The 20,153-nt window shown below is 41.4% G+C and overlaps 2 protein-coding genes across 2 annotated transcripts; one reads left to right on the top strand and one right to left on the bottom strand.

Annotated features, from left to right (window-relative positions):
- The first annotated feature begins 213 nt into the window (after positions 1–213).
- On the top strand, positions 214–4,620 carry LOC103353794 (protein yippee-like 5). Its single transcript, XM_008276940.1, is given in 5 exon segments — positions 214–229; positions 351–479; positions 482–545; positions 2,067–2,238; positions 2,367–4,620. Coding segments are annotated over 5 exon segments (606 nt in total). The 3' UTR covers positions 2,592–4,620.
- Positions 4,621–6,829: 2,209 nt separating this feature from the next.
- On the bottom strand, positions 6,830–19,179 carry lclat1 (lysocardiolipin acyltransferase 1). Its single transcript, XM_008276902.1, has 6 exons — positions 18,871–19,179; positions 13,207–13,374; positions 12,536–12,734; positions 11,992–12,138; positions 10,352–10,468; positions 6,830–9,286 (listed from the first exon to the last, which is right to left on the bottom strand). Exons 2-6 carry the CDS (start codon positions 13,372–13,374, stop codon positions 8,760–8,762), a joined length of 1,158 nt encoding a protein of 385 aa, XP_008275124.1. The 5' UTR covers positions 18,871–19,179; the 3' UTR covers positions 6,830–8,759.
- Positions 19,180–20,153: the final 974 nt, after the last annotated feature.

Raw genomic sequence — 20,153 nt, 5'->3', positions numbered from 1 at the left:
GGCATACAGAACAACACAGCCTTTAGATTACAAGTTGAGAAAGTTCTGATGTTCCCAAGTTTTGTTGTAGTCATGTCCATGCAGTTATGCTTATTGGAAATCCCAAATGCATTCATTTAGGATTTCAGGTTTTCATGTGTCAGTGATCACAGGTGTATTCACTTTTGTTGTATTGAACTTCTTCTTTTTTTTCTGTTCATCAGCTCAAAAACAATGCAGTTACGGAGAGGTGATGCAGTTTGAAATCCTTCGCACAGGAGTGAACTCACCTGTGCTGTGTGAAGTGTTTGTGCTCAGCTGTGTCGGACGTGCTGCTCCCCTCTGCTGACCCCTGGTGGTCGCGCCCGGAGGCCGCCGCAGCGCGTCACAGCCGGATGTTGATACTTGCTCGGTGAGCACAGCGCAGACAGGAACAGCTGAAAGAGAACAACAAAGCCACGACGACGACGGCACAAACAGCCGATGTGCGCCTAAAACACACCCAAAAGCTCGGTGACACCATCGTTGGCCGAGGCGTTTTGTTGCCCTGAAACGAATTCAATAAGGTAGGAAGCCGTCATCTGTAGTTGAGCCGAAATACGCGGTTTGTTGTGATCCTCTTGTTCCTAGCTTGCTGTCGTTGTTGCTGTTAGCTGAGCTGTTAGCCTGCCGTTAGCCTGGCTAGATGTGGACGAAACCATTCGGCTGAATTGTCCAAAACCACCGTAAATAGGGGCTAAAGTGTTGTCTTTTGTCAGTAAGGCTAACGTCTTTATGTTTAAAAGAGGGTTTGCTGAAATATTCTTCACAATGCCGTTGAGATTGAGCACCATTCAAAGCAAAGCTGCCATCTACAGTCAACATTACTCACGACAAGCCAGTCAGGAACATGAAGTACTTGTTGAAATGAGTCAAGTGCCAACGGTGAGGTAGCAGGAAAACCTCCAAATAAAGTTCAGAAAATAACAAGTTGAGCTCACAATAGTTTTATTCCTTTCAAATTTGTCGTTAGATACTTTTCTACTTTTTCTGGTTTCCTGATGTTCACTAGAAATTGATTGCAGATATTTATGTGTATTAAAGATGAAAAGTTATGTTGTGCAGCAAATAAAAATAATGAAGCATCATGTATTCCAACAGCAGACACTGGTTTAAATAATATTAAAGTGGTAATGAGGATTTCCTGAGGACAAACACAGCAAAATCTTGCACAGTTCAGCCTGCCTGGACCCCCTTTGACTGTTATCACCATGATTTAAGTCTGTAAAGTCTCAAAAGTGACTTCACATTTATCCTCTCAACCCAAATATTATGACATGCTTCATTTAGGTATGTACGGTTTGAGTAATATGAATAAAGCCCTGTGGCTGGAATGTCAAATAGTGCATAATTTGAAAGATCAGTTTGAAAAATTATAGAAGTGGATCTGTTTGGTTAATCCACTGATTAAAAAAAAATTACAAATCAAGGTACTTTTTTCATATTATCACATCCTGCCTGAACATCTCTATATACATATACAATGTTCAGAAGTGCTAATTTCAGGATCTCAAAGACGTTTTCACTCAGAAAAGGATTAACCGGTTCTGATGTCCAGACATCCAAATATCTCTCATATTGACATTGAAGAGTAACCTGTTATTACGGTTATTAAGGACCAACACACATTATGTGTTGATGGCCCAGCTACTAAATAAGTATCAATAAGAACTCTGGAAAAGCAGCGAAGACTTAGGATTTCTTGTTGCTCGCTGCAACCTGTTGGTGCTTCACATGCCTGTTTTTAAGTCTTGTGTGTTTTAGTTCAAAGGTTCTCAGTTCTCAGTGAACCAAAAGATAGAGAACCTTGACAAAATTGCCCACAATAGCCGTATATGTTATATGGCTATTGTTATGTTATAAGAATAGCTGCATTATAAACAATACAGCAAAATCTTTTAGAGTTCACAACTTGATTTGCCTCATGAAACTGATAGATTATTTTATGATAGGGTGTTACTGCTTATTTACTGTTTATAGTCAAGTCTTGCTGTTATTTAACTTCCCAACCATAAATCGTTTGTTCTTTCTTTTCTCTCATGCATTAGCCTGAGTTCAGTCACTCCCAGAGATTAGACGATGGGTCGTATCTTCTTGGACCACATTGGCGGAACACGCCTCTTCTCTTGTGCCAACTGTGACACCATTCTGACTAATCGGTCCGAGCTCATCTCCACACGATTCACAGGAGCCACAGGAAGAGCATTCCTCTTCAATAAGGTACAGTGAAATGAGCCATGAAGATGCCGGCTGTGACATGTACGCCTAAATGAAAACAGGCTACATATATTCAGTACTTTTGTTTCGTGCTTCACGACTTGTGTCAAGCTTATATCTCGACCCCGCAGGTGGTGAACCTGCAGTACAGCGAGGTGCAGGACAGAGTGATGCTCACCGGCAGGCACATGGTGAGGGACGTCAGCTGCAAGAACTGCAACAGCAAGCTGGGTTGGATCTATGAGTTTGCCACCGAGGACAGTCAGCGGTACAAGGAGGGACGCGTCATCCTGGAGAGGGCTCTGGTTAGGGAGAGCGAGGGCTTTGAAGAGCATGTTCCCTCAGACAATTCATGAGCTCCCAATGTTGGATTAACTTGTCTGGGAAAGCTCACTCCCGTGCCCTCCTCTCCCTCTCCTTTACCCCCTCACCTCTGCCGCTGCACAACACAACCTGCAGACTTAGTGGTCAGTGAAGGTTTGGCTTCACCTCCCCCACACTCCTTCCCTGTCCGTGGTCAATGACCTTAGACCTCTGCTGATTAGAAGATTGGTGTGCTGGATCTATTCTTGCTGAATAGGCTCCCCCTCCCAAAAAATAGTCCTTGATTTATGTGTCACAGGGCAGTCTCCACAAACAGCTGGGAACACCGTTAGGGACTTGACTTAAGTGTTCAAGCACGGTCACACAGAATTCTCATCATCGCTGCACAAGGCATGCACCACACTTTCATGGTAATTAAACACATGCACGATTATAGACAGGTCACTCACATTTAAAAATATCGCTTAGTCGTTTTATTTATCTAGATAACTGGAGGCAGTGGAGCTGAGTATGATCATCGGCCCACTCCACATGACACTGTTAAATGAGCCAACTGAGATGTCACTCTACATATTGCTTTTGTGGATTTGTGCTTCTGTGCTGTGAACTTTGTCTCAGTGTATTTGTCACTGGTTAGCAAATAATGCAATTTAAGACCATGATAGTTGTTAATTCTGTATAAGTTAACTTTTTCTTAGCTTGTAGTAGAATGGATGTAATAGTATTTATAATCTCTGTTCTCATCCAAATGATACCGCACAGATTGATGTCATATTTAAGTATTCATTGTTGTGTTTGACAATGATAGCAGTTTGATTTGGATTTGGCTCACTTGATGTGTATTTATTTTGACTGAAATGTACACATAGTGGCTTAAGTGTCCCATTGCTAGAGTTTATAGTGTAGAAGTGATATCCCACACAGTGAACAGTCTTTCTATTTCATTCAGTTCTACCGATCTACATCTGTTACCATGGATTCTGTGCCTGTGTGTGTGCGCTGTGTGAAGAACAACATGTCACTTTGGTGACTTGTCAGGAGCATGTAGCTTTCAGCCATCAATGTGGCTGAGGCAGAATGTGTCTGAGGCGCAATGGAGACATTTTCTGGCTGCCTGCTGGCTTAAGGACAGGATGATGAGAGGATGGGTCATACATTTAAAAGTAACTGAGTGGTCGTCAAGGACAAGCCAAACGAGCTTCTGAACAACTAAAAACAAAATGCAACTGGCCTTCAATAAACAGTTTTCTCTCAAATCTAAAGAATATGTTCAAATGAAGCCTGTGTTTGACCATGCTACATTTATTTAAACACAGTTCACTGCAGATGCTGTCTCCTAGTGTTGAGCTACGTTTGGGATCGTGTCCCACCCTCTTTTTATAATCCTGGTCTTTGGGCATATTTGGTCATAAGATGACGTGTTTCTTACAACACAAAGTCGTGCAAGCTTTAATGGAGTATTTATCTTCAAATTCAAGCTCTTGTCCTCAGACCAGGCCAGAGCCTCTGTTTTATATCATCAAACTGTAAAAAGAAAAAGAAAAAAAAAAACAAGAGAGAGAGCTAATTTTCATGACATTTGAGGTCAATTTTGAACTGGGTTATAGCACAGCTTCGTGGCCCTGGTGTGTCATTGTGCCATGTCAGAGTATGCATGCCTGCTGGCGTTACCAAAATGGTTCACACTTGACTAGTTTGACACTGTTAACGTTTTGCTTGCCTTTGCAAGGTCGTACAAGACAGTGGACGTTGTCATTTCTATAAAAAAGATAAATATATATACAGGACATTAACATCATTTATGTCCCAAAGTCAGTGCAGTTGACAGTCAGTGGCCACAATAGAATATTATCGTTTTGTTGTTCACTTTTAGCATTTTATTGATATGCCATTTGTCTTTGTTTGCTTTACATTATATGGTTGTTATTTTATTGACTGATCTATATCTTTTTCAATATTTTTCTTGAGCTGAGAATTGGAAAATAATTGTTTTCTTCTATTGCTATGGCAAGATTTTCTCTGACGTGATTTCTAAATAAAAATGTATTCTTGCTGGGTTCAGTTCTTGTGTCAGTGTCAATTTGGACAGAAGCACACGCGGATGTACAAATTTGGTGTTGTTTGTGTTGATGAGGGATGGCGATGGTGAGGAGAGGCTATAAATAAACATGAGTAAAAACCAAATCCTCAGACCTCTAGATGGCAGCAGAATACTGAGTGATGCTGAATCCCCTGCCTGCCTCTGACGTTAACCTGCTTGGCAAGATCTGTAGAGCTTCACTGCAGTCTACAAATACACGCAAGTGATGTGACTTCCTGGCGCAGCGAAAATGAAAGAACCCTACTGAATTACTGGCTGTTAAGTAAAAGCCCAACACTGACCAATATATGATTGACTCCTAACAGAAGACGTGATTTAAGAGTAAAAGCAAATAATTGCAACAGATCAGAAGTGTCGTATTTTAATCCTAACTATGTCAGCACTCACTATGAATCACTCACGATGAAAAGGTTTGACTGCATTTGGTGTATAAATAGGAAGTGACGACTCACTCCTAATCCACCCACTAATATTGCAGTGCTGCCGTGGAGTTATTTATAGCTCTGATCCTGTTGGAAGGCTTCTTTGTTGGTGTGTCTGTGTCACCGCGGTGGAATCAACAACAGGTCCGCTTTTCCTGCAATCACTCCTGGAGGCGCCCTACACTCAGCACTCAGCTCTAAACTTAGCCCACACAAATATTAATTAAGGCTGTTGAACATTACAACCTGTTCCTGTTACAGCTATTTCTGTACCCACTGCAGTTGATAGTTTTCTTGCTTTTTTTCTGAGGGATCTAGGGCATTTATGGATTGAGAAGACTGATGTTTTTATGACCCCATCTAGTGCCATTTAAATGCTGGACATGACTAGAGGCAAAAAGGAGGCTCGATCTCCAGGGAACTCAGTGTGCTATTTTATAATTCAGTAGTCTTTGACTTTGTCCCTGTGTAACCTCAGGATTGTCTGCTGTCTTTATTGAAAAAGCCATCTGGCCAGATAAGGATAATTACACCGCCTTGTTGATCCCATTTGTCTGCATGCAATTGGATATACACAGAGCACATTTAGATGTGAGATAGTCTTTATGTGAATGTGTGTGTTCACAAATATTTCCAGTAACGTTCAGATACTTCCATGGTGCTGTTGGGTCAGGATTTGGAACACTGAGATTTCCAAACACTTTGACCTCAAGCTCCTCTACAGTCATCTAAGAATCCATCTTTTAGGAACAAATTTAATTGGGAAAAAAAGACACATTAGTGAAGTGATGCTCTCATGTGTCTCATACAGCGTGATGGAGTCTGTGTGCATCATCCGTTTTTCCTAACACCCACTGTCAAACCCAGCAGAGCAAATCTGAAGTTATATTCAGATGCAGAGAATGAACTAGAGAGGGGAGGAGGAGGGTGGGCAGGTAGGTGGGGCAAAAAGAAACAGGAGTGTAATTGCAGCCCCTAATTGGCCCGTGATTCATCACCCTTGGACAGCTATTTTAGTTTATCCTCGCCTTTGTCTTTCTCTGATTGGACAGGATGTCCGTATCAGCCCTCCCTCTCTATCCCCTCAGGAGAGCGGCGATATAGAATATAGAAATAAACTTCTCTTTCCACCACTCTCTTCACTAACACAAGGGAGTGACATCATTCTGTCACCAGGAGAAAATAGCATGCTTTCCATTGACATCACTCTACATCCCGTTGCCAGGAGACAGGGGAGTCAACATTGGTTACTATGGCGACTGCACTTCACCTTCAAAGCTCTTGACCTTTTTGGTTGTCTATGGTAGACTAAAATGTGTGTGTGACGCGTGTGTGCAAAACAGACAAGGCAAACCGTGGCCTGTGTTGTGTAATATGAGCATTCAAGGTCTTGTTGACTCATTCACTGCAATGTAGTGATTGTTACAGTACATTCGAGATTAAAGGACTGCTGAGACAATACACAAGGTGGCCTGCAGCAAAATAAAAATGTCAGTGTAGGAGCATGACAGTGTAATGGAAACAGTGTTCTTTATGAGGGGAGTGATGAATAAAGGAAATAAAATCTTAGCCAAAATTCATACAAAATCTAATAAAGATATTATCGTACCAGCCATGTTTCTATAACGGGTGTAACATTTTAAACTGATAATCTTTTACCACAAGATAAAGCAAACTTGCACACACTATCAGTATTCTAGTCAGGAGTCAATATTTACGAAAGTACAACAATAATCAGAGACACCAATGAGTTGATATAGTATATTTATTCATATATATTTCTTTCTTTAAGAGACTGACTCGTAACAGTGTCCACTGTGTTTACCTGAGGACAGTGACTTTGAAGAGGTCCAGCATCAGCAAGTAATTGTAAAATAAACAACACAAGACAACACAAGTGAAAGACTAACATGTGGAGATTGTAGCTGGTTCAGGAGTCTTACATAGTCTGAAGAAACATATATAGTACCATGTTTGGTAAACTACTACATGCTGATGATAAAATCATTAACGCAGCTGCATCACAGTGATTGGAATCAGCCCCTTTACACTTCAACTACAGGAGCTTCAGATTCGCATAAACAGAAAAGAAGGAGAAAAAAAAGAAAGACACTTCCTGTTGTGTGACGGACTGTAAAAGGGAGATTTGTTTCACAAAGTTGGGTTGAAGTGGTCAGCTAGATCACACATTGCACAGTGTTATAGAAACTGCTATAGACTAAGACACAATTGTTCCATTACTCCAAGAACTAATGTGTTTTTAAGTGGTATTGAGAACAATGGCAAAGAGAGTCAGTGGCTAAAAGTGCGGTTGAAGCACTGCTCCAATCTTGTTTCAATTTCTGTCCTTTTTTGGCACAATTGGAGTAGCTTCCTCAGCTGTCATTTGCTAATTGAGTTTAGCAGGCGCATCAATGCCAGTCCTCTAGAGAGGGACACAGGCAGAGGTGGGCATTACAGGGCTTTTTTGGATTAGGCTGAGTTCAGGGCTAGTTTTCCACTCCAAGTCTGGTTCTCTGTGCCACCCTCAACGTTGAGGGGTAATGTTGTCCCAACAGGACATTCTTCCACCCCAGCACCACCCACATCCTGCCTCTACAAGGCATCCCTTCATTCCCAGAATGGGCACAAAGCTCATCTGCTTCTGCAGATATCCAGACATGAGATAAGATCTTTGATTTTCCTTTGATATTACTACAAGTGTTGCCTCAGCGTAGCTACAGGCAGCCTTGCCAGTAGTGTGTGAAGATACTGCTTCCTGACAAGACAGACTACATTCTGTTTGGTTGCTATTTGTTTTTAAACATCGTGTCTGCTTTTCTCACCTTTGGCTTTTATGTGCAAAAGCTACTTTAGCAAACAAGAGACCTGTACAGTAATAAACATCACAAAGGCTATCTCTAAGGAGTAACAGGAAAAAAAATAATTCAACGACTTGTATAAAAAGGGGTAATTATACCCAATAAAGGTAAACAATGGTACACATATATACCTGTATACTCCTTAATAATTCTCTGGGAATTATAGCGGTCCTTTTCTTTCCTTGTTAATAACTGCTAACTGATTTAAATAGTCCCATCTGACTAATTCAGCTATCAGTGCTAATTTGAATATTGGTTAGAGTCAAGTCATCACACGTACAGGCGCTCTGTACTATGGCTCTGCTCCATTTATGATATAAAACTGAGAGCAACATCGCATACAATAAAACCAGTTTCAAAGACATGGCAACAGTATAACAAATACTAACAGCATTGTTTCATGACACATGTCCACACTGAGGTTCTGAACAACCGACCATAATAAACACCAACAACATAAAGTTGAGAAAATGCACTGACAGCAAGCTAAAGAACAGTGATTATACAAGGAGAAACATACAAAGGGCAAGTGACACATCGTATGTGATGAATTCCTTGAACCCAACACAGATAAATGTACTTAACATTCCTCTTTTACTTCATCAACAGAAAGGTAAGCTCTCTCCACTGAAGCCATGCATACCATCAGGAGGTGCACTTATGACTCTCTCTGTCTAAGGCATGGAGCACTGGATTCCTAAAAGGGACCCTCTAGTCCTCTGGACTAAACAGGTCAAGACAACTGGGTTTTCAGTGTCATTGCTAAATATAGGTGAAAACATGTCTTTTTTTCCCCAATCAAAATTACTTTCATTATCACTGCATCTTCCCATCTAGCACCTTATTCTTCCCACCTACATCTGCAGCCATGGACTTCCAGTATCGATGGCAAGACAACTCCAGCAGCTCCAGCCCTCCGACCAGCTTCTGCTGGGCCACATACACTCCAACCAGGACTAAAAAGTAGAGCCTGAAAGGAGGCCAGAGCCACAGGCCAGTGAAACACAGAGCAATGAAGCTGCTCCAGTACAGCAGTGAGGCAGCTTTGATCAGAGCCACTCGAAGCTCTGACTTGCAGGGTGGCACACGAGAAACACCGTCCCTGTCAAAGGCCCGGGGCTGGCTTGAGTAAAAGTCCCGGAGACGGACCTCCTTTTCAGCCCAACGCTCTCGACACCAAGACTCCAGCTCAGAGGAAGAGCTGGGAAGTGAAGACACTGGATAGCGGCGGACGTGGAAGTGGATCTCACGTGGGAAATGGCCCAGTACGAGGTGGCGTTCTGTCTGAGGAATGTTCTTGGGGTATGCCACTGTAACGTCATGGACGGCATCCAGGTTGTCTCCTGGGAAAAGGCACACAAGTTTAAAGATGACTGGCTCATAAAATCATCTTCAAAACTAAAGCAAGACAATGATTTAGTTTTCATGAGGATAAACGTAGAACAATGTAAAACACTCAGATTTCAATAAATAGGACTCCTAGACAGACACACAGACAGCTCTTACTGTGAACTCTGCAGTTCCAGACATGAGGACATGCCACTATGGGAATTATTATCCCTTTAACACATCCACACTGGTTGTTGGAACTGGGTTATGCAACCTTCATGGTTCTTTAGCCCCATTACACAGATACCTCCAATCATCCACGGACTTGGTGCTTAAAATCTTCAGTGAGCTCTATACCGTCCTAACTGTTCTGCAGTGCCCTTACAACACACACACAGAGAGCTAAATGAAATATCAAAAGTACAGGATGACACCTGCCAGCGCCTGCTCCTGTGCAGCTTAGCTCTACCACGGTAAAAATAGAGCTGAGAGGGGCACAGTGGACTTGGACAAAGACAACATGCACAGCATGTCAGTCAGTGGTGCAGAGAAAGGGAGGGGGAATTATCCAAGTCTGATGATATCACACTGATTCACAACACCTGCTTGGAGAGTTAGTGCCATGCTCAGCATCCAGGGTGGATCTGACACAGCAGGGCCAGAGGTGGTATTTAAGACCTCTGGAGGACTGCCAGAATTAGCTCATAGAGAAACAGGAGAATCTCAGGGGAGTTGTAATAGCTGACTGTAGGATGAAGCATAGGTCTGAGACTTTGAAGATGAACAGGTATGATCCCTGTCTTACAAACCGCGCCAGTGGAATAAAGTCCGTCATCATAGTGACACGTCATTTTCTGTTGGTTTTGCTGATAAAATGTTTCCATCTTGGTGACAGGCTTTGAGTCCTGCTTATTTTCATTTTAACAAATACTGCGCATCATCAAAAACGAATAAACACATAGCATGTGTCTGCTTTCCAAATGCTAACTAACTACAATACTTATTACAAGCATATTGCTATCATGTTTAATGCAGACATTGCATAACTTCCGAAGCGGTTTATGTGGATCAAACCTGACCTTTTCGAAGTCGGTCGACAATGAAGGTGAATCCGGTGGTGCGGGGGTGAAGCACATACTCCAACTTGGGAAGGCTGTTCTGAGCGGCAAATGCATCACTCTTGGCTCTTGTATTTTCTGCAGGAAATTGACATGATCACCATGTAAGTTTATGTTTACCATATTGCACAAGCTGTATATGGTAGATGTTTTTAATGGGGAGCAATCAACAACAAGTATGTATTTTGTATGTATCGATGCTTTTAGTTGGAGGTAAGTACATAAACCTATACATCTTATACATATGTATCATTTTCTTAGGTTCAGTGATCATTTAAAATGTACTGTATTTTTATCTCCAACACACTGATAATATAACATTATGTTAAAATGACTCAACAAGGAACAAACATACAACAAATGAAATGTCAATGTCAAGTAGTTACTCTTTAAACCAGCAGGATTAGTTTTCTTTTTGGATTTATTTTGACTTTGTATCAGCTGTGCTCAACTGTGAAAACAAAATATCTGAAATTGTACAGAAACAGAGCAAGACTAAGGATTGTTTATAAATTACCCTTATTGTCAAAAGTCAAGCTTGGATGACAAGGGCTACACAACAATAAAACTGCAGTGTACTATGACAAAAATACTAGAACAGGAATACGACTGGTTACTGGATATGACCCCTTTCATAAATATATCCTCCAATGATTTACACATTTGTAAAATCCACAAAGGGACATAAACACAGGAAAGATCGCTGTTTATGAACCAGACATTCCTCAGGAACTTTTTGCGGGAACATGTAAACTATATCATGACTCGTTAGTCATATTATGTAACAAGCAGCTAATTCAGACAGACTACGAGGACAAAAGGACTATGGACAGACCTCTGCTGATCAGGCCTCTGCCCTCAACCAAAGCAGTGACTTGTGGTTCTTACACAATCTTTCATTCGACTCACATGAGTTCTACAGGCTTCAGAGGGGTCATAGACATTTTTTGAGCTTAAGTGCACCCTGAATTTGATCCTCTAGATGGAGGTCTGTACGCATGGCTCTAGAATACGTATTAGGGGAGTAATGAACAGCAACAACTTCCGCTTAAGACGTCAGAACATGCGGTACACATCCGCTTGTTTCTTGCGTCAAAATAAGCCTAGAGGTTTAAGAGGCTTAAACTCCTGCGGCGTCCAAATGCAAACACACACATGCGCCAGCGTGTACGCAACACCAAATGTAAAACAATATCTAAAGCCCTAAATCTGCTGGCCAATTATGATGTAACTGCACTGGACCCCTCATGACATCATGACATGCAAAGAGAAGTTAAGCTTCCCTCGGTAAAGCTACTCAGGACTTTTGATTGGCTTAATTGTGATCTGAAGGGGCTTTAGGCACTGGTGTCACTATTGCTCGGACTGAAAGATCAGAGCATTCTTGCAGACATGACTGTGTGGGGTGTGTGTCAAGGGATTTAGGTATGTCTTATCACTTTGAAATTGTGTTTGCATAACAGTGTCAGTGCAAAGGCGCAAGACAGGTGTTGGGCCATACTGAGCTCTGGAAACTGGTTGGTGGGTAACACATTCTGAGAAATGAAATATGGGCAAATTGTCCCACGAATGGATGGATCGCTGCATTCTTTGCATCTCACCAGTGAGGTCTGTGCCCTCGGGGAACAACAGCAGCTGCAGGGGCTCTCTGATGTCACAGAAGTAGTCCAGCATGTTCTCCAAGTGCTTCTTGTCCTCCTCCCAACGACGCTGAATAAAGACAAAGCAGGCCACCTGCATTGCCCATCCTGCAAAGTACATACACAGTTTTTACATGCATAACTGATTACTTGTCATGTTCACCTGGCTCTAGAAGACTTTCAAAGAAGGCAGGGCATGTGTTTCCCAGGAAAAACACCTGACACCTGCCCTTTCCATCATACCTACTGTGTGCATTGTTTACATAATGCTTCTGGAAATCAGGCTATGTCTTGCATTTTTATAAACTCTAAATATGCATTATTCTCTTCCTCATTTTTCTCTAGGTTTAGCTGATTTTAACTCCCTGTTTATCAAAAGTAAACTGCTTTGCAATCATGTTTCGCAGGAAATGCCCTGCAAAGCATATATTACATTCTGGCCTGCATAAGTGTGCAGGACTGTGCTTGGGTGCAGGAGAGGACAGGGCACTCAATGTATACCCACCAAAGCCAGGTACAGCCTTGAGTGCAGCCTTGAGGCAGATCTTTTCCAGACGAAGGTAGCTGTACCTGAGCAGACAACACCAAAGAAACATCCAGTCCAGACGGGTACGGTGATTCATGATGATCACACTTCGCTCCCCTGGGATGAAGCCATCACCTGTTATCACCACCTTCACCCCAAATACCAGCTCCAGCAGAGACTACAGAGGAGAGAGGAGCCAGGACGGAGGGAGGATAAAAGAGAAAGTGCAAGGGGAGAAAGAATGGAGGGGGTAGAAAGGATGAAAGATGGACAGAAATGGAAAGGTGGATGATCAAGGAGAGACAAGAATGATGATTTAAAAATAATGTAGAGAGAGAGAGAGGTGGGAGCGGGAAGAGGAAGGATGGTAGATAAAGTGAAGAGAGAGATAAAAATGAGAAGAAAATGAATAAGGCCATCAATTCTCATGGGCACTGTATACAAGAACTGGATTTGAATTGCTTGGAAGTATCTAATTTGCTCTAATCTAAGTAAATCAAGTGTACCTATTGGAAATTAAATCTCATTAAACAGGGAAGCATAAACAAGGCTGAGATGACGCAAATTATCATCACCTCAAACACAGATAACTTAAGACCATCTGGTACACACAGAAATAGGCTAAGTGAAGGCTAAGCTGGTGTACGCACCACAGGCAGGGTGAGCCAGGTAGCAACGATTCGATCAGTGATCCAGCGGTACCAAGCGGGAGACAACAGCATGAGGGGCAAAACTGGACCCAGCATGAAGACACTTCCGAAGAAACTACCCAAAAACAGGGTCACCATAAAGTAGAGGCCCCTCACTGACACAGCCATCTGTGAGGAATGAAAAAGACAAGATCAGCTTAAGAATCAGTCAAAGAAATGAAGTGATATTGAGCAAAGGCTACTGTATTAAGAAGGAGAACAAAAAACTATGACATGTATGGAATTTAGTTGGATTTCCACGATGGAAAAGGATTTGGATCTGAAATATGAAACAAATGTGATTATCAACAGTCTCATCAATAGCAAACACTACTGTTCTGTTCCCCTTCTGACATATTTTCCCACAAACAGTGGAAAATCCAGGGCAGACATTCCTATCGTGGAATGTAAATAAGGGAACCTTTCTGACTGTGGGTGACAAATTGTGGGTGCATGGTCACTAAATCAAGCGTGTCTGTGGCTTTGGAATTATTCACTGAACGTACAGCAGGATGAGCTGTGTGTTACTCTGACATTCTCAACATACAAAATGAAAACATCTCAGCTATATTCAGTGAATCCTGTCCACAACGTTCAAGTGTAATCAGATATAGAACGACTGCCCGGCCATTTTCACAATTCAAGTACTGAAACAAGGGCTTAGGCAATATTGTAGATAAACAGTAGGAAGATTAGATAGGTTTCCCATTAAAAGCCTAAACTGATTTTCCAGGAAATCTGCTTTATCACAGAGAACAAAAATATTGGGATAAAATTACATACACTGGAAGATTTATCTGCTTTACTCAATCCCTTGTGGAGCAGTTTAGTGAAAGTCTCTCATGCCGAGTGCATAGTGCTTTAACTGACATTTGTAATCCAGCTAGCTGTCAGAATTAGTTTGTTTTTGTTAGTCTTGGTAGTTTTAAAAACTCAACTAATAACCTTCAGATAAAGATCCACCTCTGTGGTTGAAACAGAGCCAACCAACACCTTTGAGCCTGGGTTCCTGTTTTTCAGAGTGGCACTAAAATTAATTACGCAGTAACAAACTAATAAAAATTCCAATCATACTGAGCTTAAACTTGATTGTTCTTCGATGACAACTTGGGTTCCAATGATTATCCTTATTATGAATTACAAACCTATACGTCATGTATCATTTAAGTGAGTGTAAGCATGAATAAGCACCTTTGACAAGACGAGGAAGTAAGCGGTGCAAAATAAAAATACAGAACCCAGACTGTTACTCTATAGGAATGGGTATGGAAGCCATTTGGGTAAACTGAATACTTTTTATGTATTTTCCTAACAGTAGCTGCAAGATCATAACAATACTCAATGGTCAGTCGATCCCATGGTTAACTGAGCCTGAAATCCTTCTGAAATACAAAACCAGTGATGGGACTTTCATTTGTCCTTGACATGTCTGATAAATTAGAAGTCGGCATCGCTTGTCACTTCATCGACATCAGAGATGACAACTTCAGCTTTCAATGGTTAAGTTACACTTTAAGCCCCTTTCAGACACACACTCCTTTCCGTTAATCTGACAGCAACTCAACACGTCGACTTCACGTCCCAATCCACACTGTGGGAAAAGTTGCGACATCAATGCTTATTAGACCTAATAACATATTTGCATCATTTTCAACATGGCACAGGTCTGAACTGAACTCAGTCACATTAACGGATAGACATGTGGAAGCAATTGTACTTCAAGTTGTGTTAAGTGACCAAGTAAAGGCTTTCATATCATTTCACCACCAATATTCATCTAAAAACACCACAAGCAGAGGATTTCCTCTGAGTTTATTCAAGAGAGCTGTGCACATTTGGGCACATGGAACAACAGCACTGGTAATTTCATCAAGTACTTGCAATTACAAATTATCCCTGACATGGAGACGGGATCTGTCCAGGTCAGGATCCAACGGCAGGTCACACTGTGTACTTTTCTTTACATCTCAATGATAAGCTGCCACATACAGCCAAAGTTCAGTTTGTAGCGTGTTTGCTCTGAGTTTACACAAGTAGCAGCAACAGCAGCAGCAGCATCCATATAAATATCACAAAAGTGTGGCAGTTGCATGCATTAACACACAGACCAACAGCAGTAACAATTAAAAACTTGTCCTGGACATGGTGAAGTTGTAGTTAGATTACCATCACACAGAGTTTTCAGTGTTTTGAAAATGATAAATAAACTAGATTGTTGGCTATTTGACAGTTTGACAAGCTGTTAGTAGTCAGTCTTTTGTTTGTTATTGCATTATGCATCACAATAATGGAAACAAAACCTACGTCTGAATGACAGAATGCCATTAGTGCAACAGACTGATTAAGCCGGTTATGTTACATATAGCCTGTCTTTTAAACTCTCTTGATAGATTAATCATCGATCACCTTTGAGATGAGGTAAGAGGCGAGCATTTCCCTTCATGCTGTCAGTGGAGAGCAGCCACCTTGATCTCACGAGGTTATCGTTGCCAAAGTTTGCATAATGTCAGAGTGATCTATTTTGCACAAGCCTGCTCTTCTCAAACAAGCCAATTAGAGCCCAGGGCAAGGAGACAACTAAAACACTTTCCTCTACATAGCAACCAAATAAAATGTCCCTTGCCGCAAGACAAATATTTCAATGTACTGCACTGCATGATGTAACACAAACTTGATTTAGATGCTCACTGACAAACAAAATCTCACAATTCATGTAAGTTTCATGTGGATGCACAAGAAACAGAATGGCATGCAAACTTAAAAAAAGAAGAAAAAATCATTGAACATCCTTAACAAACAGTCCAGTCTTAAACTTAATTGTTAATCACTAGCATCACCTTGAACTAAGAGAAAACACACCGAGTCTTGATTTGATTAGGCCCTGGTCTTGATGACGTTGGCAGTCTGAGCTAATTCTACGGGCAGCTATTTCCTCCAGCAGGTGTTTTCTTCTCTTACATGAACTTCAGGTCAGGTGTTTCCACCTCAATTACTGTTATGGTTGTACAAGCCTTTGGTTCAGACTACTTAAGCCCAACACTCTCACCATCTTGCCCTTGTTAACACTCTTGGTGGCACCATGACGCAGCAAGTCTCACGGCAGCAACCAAAGTGGCTGAAGGTGCATTTAAACAGCGCAAGAGTGTTTGTGTGCATGATTATGCTGGCAATGAAGGTTTAAGGGTTACTGGTTTTAACAACGGAAAATGTGAGCCATGAGAGAGGTGAGGAAAACAAGCTAGCTCAGCACAATTGCCACAATTAGACTGTGTCCCCACACACAGAAAAAAACACACCCTTGGGTGGCTGCTGGAGCAACCAGACAAGTTTCTTCATACATGCGGCAAAAAAGGTACGACACACCTGGAGCAAGGGATGTGAGAGGTGAAGGAAATGATGAAAATAAGGTGTTAAATAAACATGTTTTTCGTCTGCTTGGCTTGAACACTGGGGACGTTACACTTTTTATACAAGGCATCCACGGAAACTTTTGTTTTTATTCTCCAGGGCTAGTACCACTTGTGAGTTTGATTTATTTCCATCCATTTGGTTGGTTTAACATTTATTTAATCACCATAGTAATGATCCTGAAAGCACTTCCCCAAACACAGCTCCACACGCAACACACAGCATACTCTTCATAGTCCAAGTCTGAATTCTCTGGCAATCACTTTGCATTCCTAACTTTAAGCTAAGACCAGACATCCCAACAGAGCAAAGCAGAGTGAAGAGGTCAAGCATGTCTAGGCTAAACAATGAGCTTAAGTGGTATGTGTGTGTGTGTGTGTGTGTGTGTGTGTGTGTGTGTGTGTGTGTGTGTGTGTGTGTGTGTGTGTGTGTGTGTTTGTGTAAGAGACAGAGAAGGAAAATGAGAAAGAGGAGGAATTAAATAGGTAATGCTAACAATTTAAGTGCAGATTGTTTTTACAACACTGAGGTTACTCAAGAGATCAAACGTCCATCAGACTTAAACAAGTCTCCAAGTTGCTGTAATATACAAAACACTGTCTCTCTTGCTAAATCTTAATACTATTTTTATTTTTATTTTTATTACGATTATTTTTTGGGCTTGGAATCAAGTCTTTCAACATTTACAGAGTTACACCAGATCTCTTATGCAGACTGCCCTTTCGTCAAGACATGCAAAGTACTTCAAATGATGTGAAACACCCAGACAACACAAAACGTCATGTCCATCCACATACTGTTGATTACATCACTGCATGAGTTCCTGGAACTCACAGGTCAGATTACACCCATCCTCAATCCCTGCCTTTATTTTGATCTCAAATACACACCTGTGAATTTTCATGACAGCATCTTGCATGGCTGTGATGCTTTTGCATTGACAGGATCTGTCCGCAGACATGCTGACAGATGTACAAGCACCTGCCAAAGTACTCAGAACCGCCTTTGTGGTAGTTCCAGTTACAGTTAGGTGTCTCCAGGATCACATTTAGCCATGATGACGCATACACGCAGACAGATAGCCTCACAAGTTGAAAACAATACCAACCACACTGTCCCAGCTGGTAACCACACATTGTTAATGGGCATCAGACAAGGAAATGGTACTGAGAAGAGGAATTAGGCATAAGAACAATGCAAGAGACACATTAGTGAGTATGGCTCTGTGGATAATTACAGTATCTGGATGTCTAGAGTTCATTTACAAACTGCTTTAGGGTCTTCCACATGATGGGGGCAATATTCTTTGTAAACATATTGCCTGCACATAGTTAAGAATGCCACTGTGACAATATTCCCAGAGCAAACATGTCTTTTTATTGGATCAAAAGGAGCTTTCAATCACCTCAGATTTATACCTTAGTGTAAAAGTGAAATTAAAGTGAAAGCTGCCCAAAAAGCCAGCTCAGTAATATCTTCTCGAGCAGTGCATATCAATGACTGCTTACTAATCTGCCAAATCTTTTAATTCAGCAGACACTGGCACAATCTGTGACTGAACCTGCCGCATTAGGAAACACAGACAAACACTGAGGCATTAACATAAATCCCAATGAGTCGTTAATGTGCTCTTTCTCGTGGCATACATTTTCCACAATCCCTGTATGGGTGGGGCGAAAGGACTTTAGCCAGAGAGACAACACGCGTTAGCCAACGTTTAACTTCAAAGCTAGATTATGTGTCATGGTTTCTCTGTAAATAATCATCCCTTCGTAAATAATTATTTTGTGCAAGAACACTTTGCTGAAATACTGCGGTGTGAAACTGCCAGGAAAAATGAAAAGTTAATGTAAAATGTTACAGTCTGTGCTGTTTGGTAGCCGCACAATCATACCGAGCGATGTCACAGTTACCATACACGACAATAATTTATCATTTACCTTAAGAAAGTTTCCTTTGTGCAACGCTCCTTTGAGTTAAATTACACTGTCCACCTAGAAAACCTTGGGTTGCAGTGCAGGTAATCTCAGAGCCCGGCTAATATGAACGGAAACATTAATGCTAACTGTTACTGCTAACGTAGCAAGCTAAATGTAACATAAATAAGAAGCTAGCTCAAGTTAGCCGACGTTATCCTGCTCATTCTAACAGAGCTGACTAATGCACCAACTACTGTTAAAGAGCTACAACATGCTGTCGGGTCATGAAAATACCCACCTTTCGTTTTTCTTTCCTCCTCCAGAATCAAAGTTTGCTTCACGTGTGCTAGTAAGTCCAAACACCTGGTTGCGACATAGTAACTTAGCAAGCCAGCTAGCAGCTTGCTAACATCAGCTAAGTAGCAAAGCTAATGGGCAGCGACGTTTGCAGAGAGCTGCCGCCTGTTGAGACTGTTTTTCGTGATCCAGCCACGGAGACAAGACGCTTTTCCCTGCATAGATTTACTTTCTAAGAATGCGGCAAATGTGCAGCCACCTTTCCGTATTGCTAGCTGTGACGACCTCTCAACTTGTTACCTCTCACCTGCCCTGCAGCATCACGTCAACAGGGGGTGCTGTTCGTACAAGCTGCATTTATTGACAAGGTGACAGTAAAGTGCACGCAGCAGCATTTGCCAAGGTGTGCCCTCCTCACACTATGTAGATTTGACGTGATGATAGTGATTGTGGTTGTTATATTTTAAGCAGCATCTGCACATATAGGATGTTGCAAAGTGAAAGGCTTCACAGTGGGGAAAAGACTCCATACACCCACAGCAAACACATGTACCAGCAGAGGCGTTGTTAGAATCCACAAACAATGGAGTCTTAGCACAGAAACTGTAGATTTTAACTTAATAATTGCACCCTTTTCAAGTTATAAAATAAGTTGTGATTAAAGTTATAAGTAATTTAAGTGTGAGCTAGTTAGTGAGTTAGTTTCTGTCTCGGCCCATGTTCCGCGTTAATCACAAGGAGTGTGGCCTACCGAGACCCATGGTTGTTGAACTGTGTGCCTTGGAGCTAGTCTTATTTATGAGGATTTACATAGGTGGAATAATATGCAAAGGTGTGCCTTGTGAAAAAAATATCTGAAAACTATTGAGCTTATCCAGATTTGTCAATTTTTAATTACGAGCTGGAGTGAGATTGATAATATTGTTGGTTATTAATGCTCATTTCATTTTTTGATAGTTTAATTTATAACTAAATTGGGGTGACTGATGCTTTAAATAGTCAGGAGAAGAGATGTGAGTGCTGATGAGGAAAACAAGTTCACCCACGCTGTTCTTAACATAATGTCCCAAATAAATAGCTAATAAAAATCAAATCAATCTGCTTCCTAGCGGTAATAGACAACACTTAGTGTTGCACTGTTGTAGTGTTTGGCATTAACAAACTGACGACACTGAAGCTTTATAAAATAGGGTTTGAGTTCCCTCCTTGAAAGTGTGTTATTGATAGTGACTGTTTTTTTCTCAACAGGTACCTCCAGTTGTAGATTTGCAAATCACCTTTAAA

Source organism: Stegastes partitus, unplaced genomic scaffold (assembly GCF_000690725.1).
Source record: "Stegastes partitus isolate 25-593 unplaced genomic scaffold, Stegastes_partitus-1.0.2 Scaffold83, whole genome shotgun sequence".
Taxonomy (NCBI): domain Eukaryota; kingdom Metazoa; phylum Chordata; class Actinopteri; family Pomacentridae; genus Stegastes; species Stegastes partitus.
This window is presented reverse-complemented; position numbering and strand designations above follow the sequence as displayed.

Bases quoted from the DNA above. Each gene is read 5' to 3' on its own strand.
- lclat1 (XM_008276902.1), bottom strand. From the start codon at position 13,374: ATGGCTGTGTCAGTGAGGGGCCTCTACTTTATGGTGACCCTGTTTTTG. The intron at 12,735-13,206 runs GTGCGTACACCA...TCTCCTCTGTAG, and splicing joins CCTGGCTCACCCTGCCTGTG to TCTCTGCTGGAGCTGGTATT. The intron at 10,469-11,991 runs GTGAGATGCAAA...AATTTCCTGCAG, and splicing joins CGAGGGCACAGACCTCACTG to AAAATACAAGAGCCAAGAGT.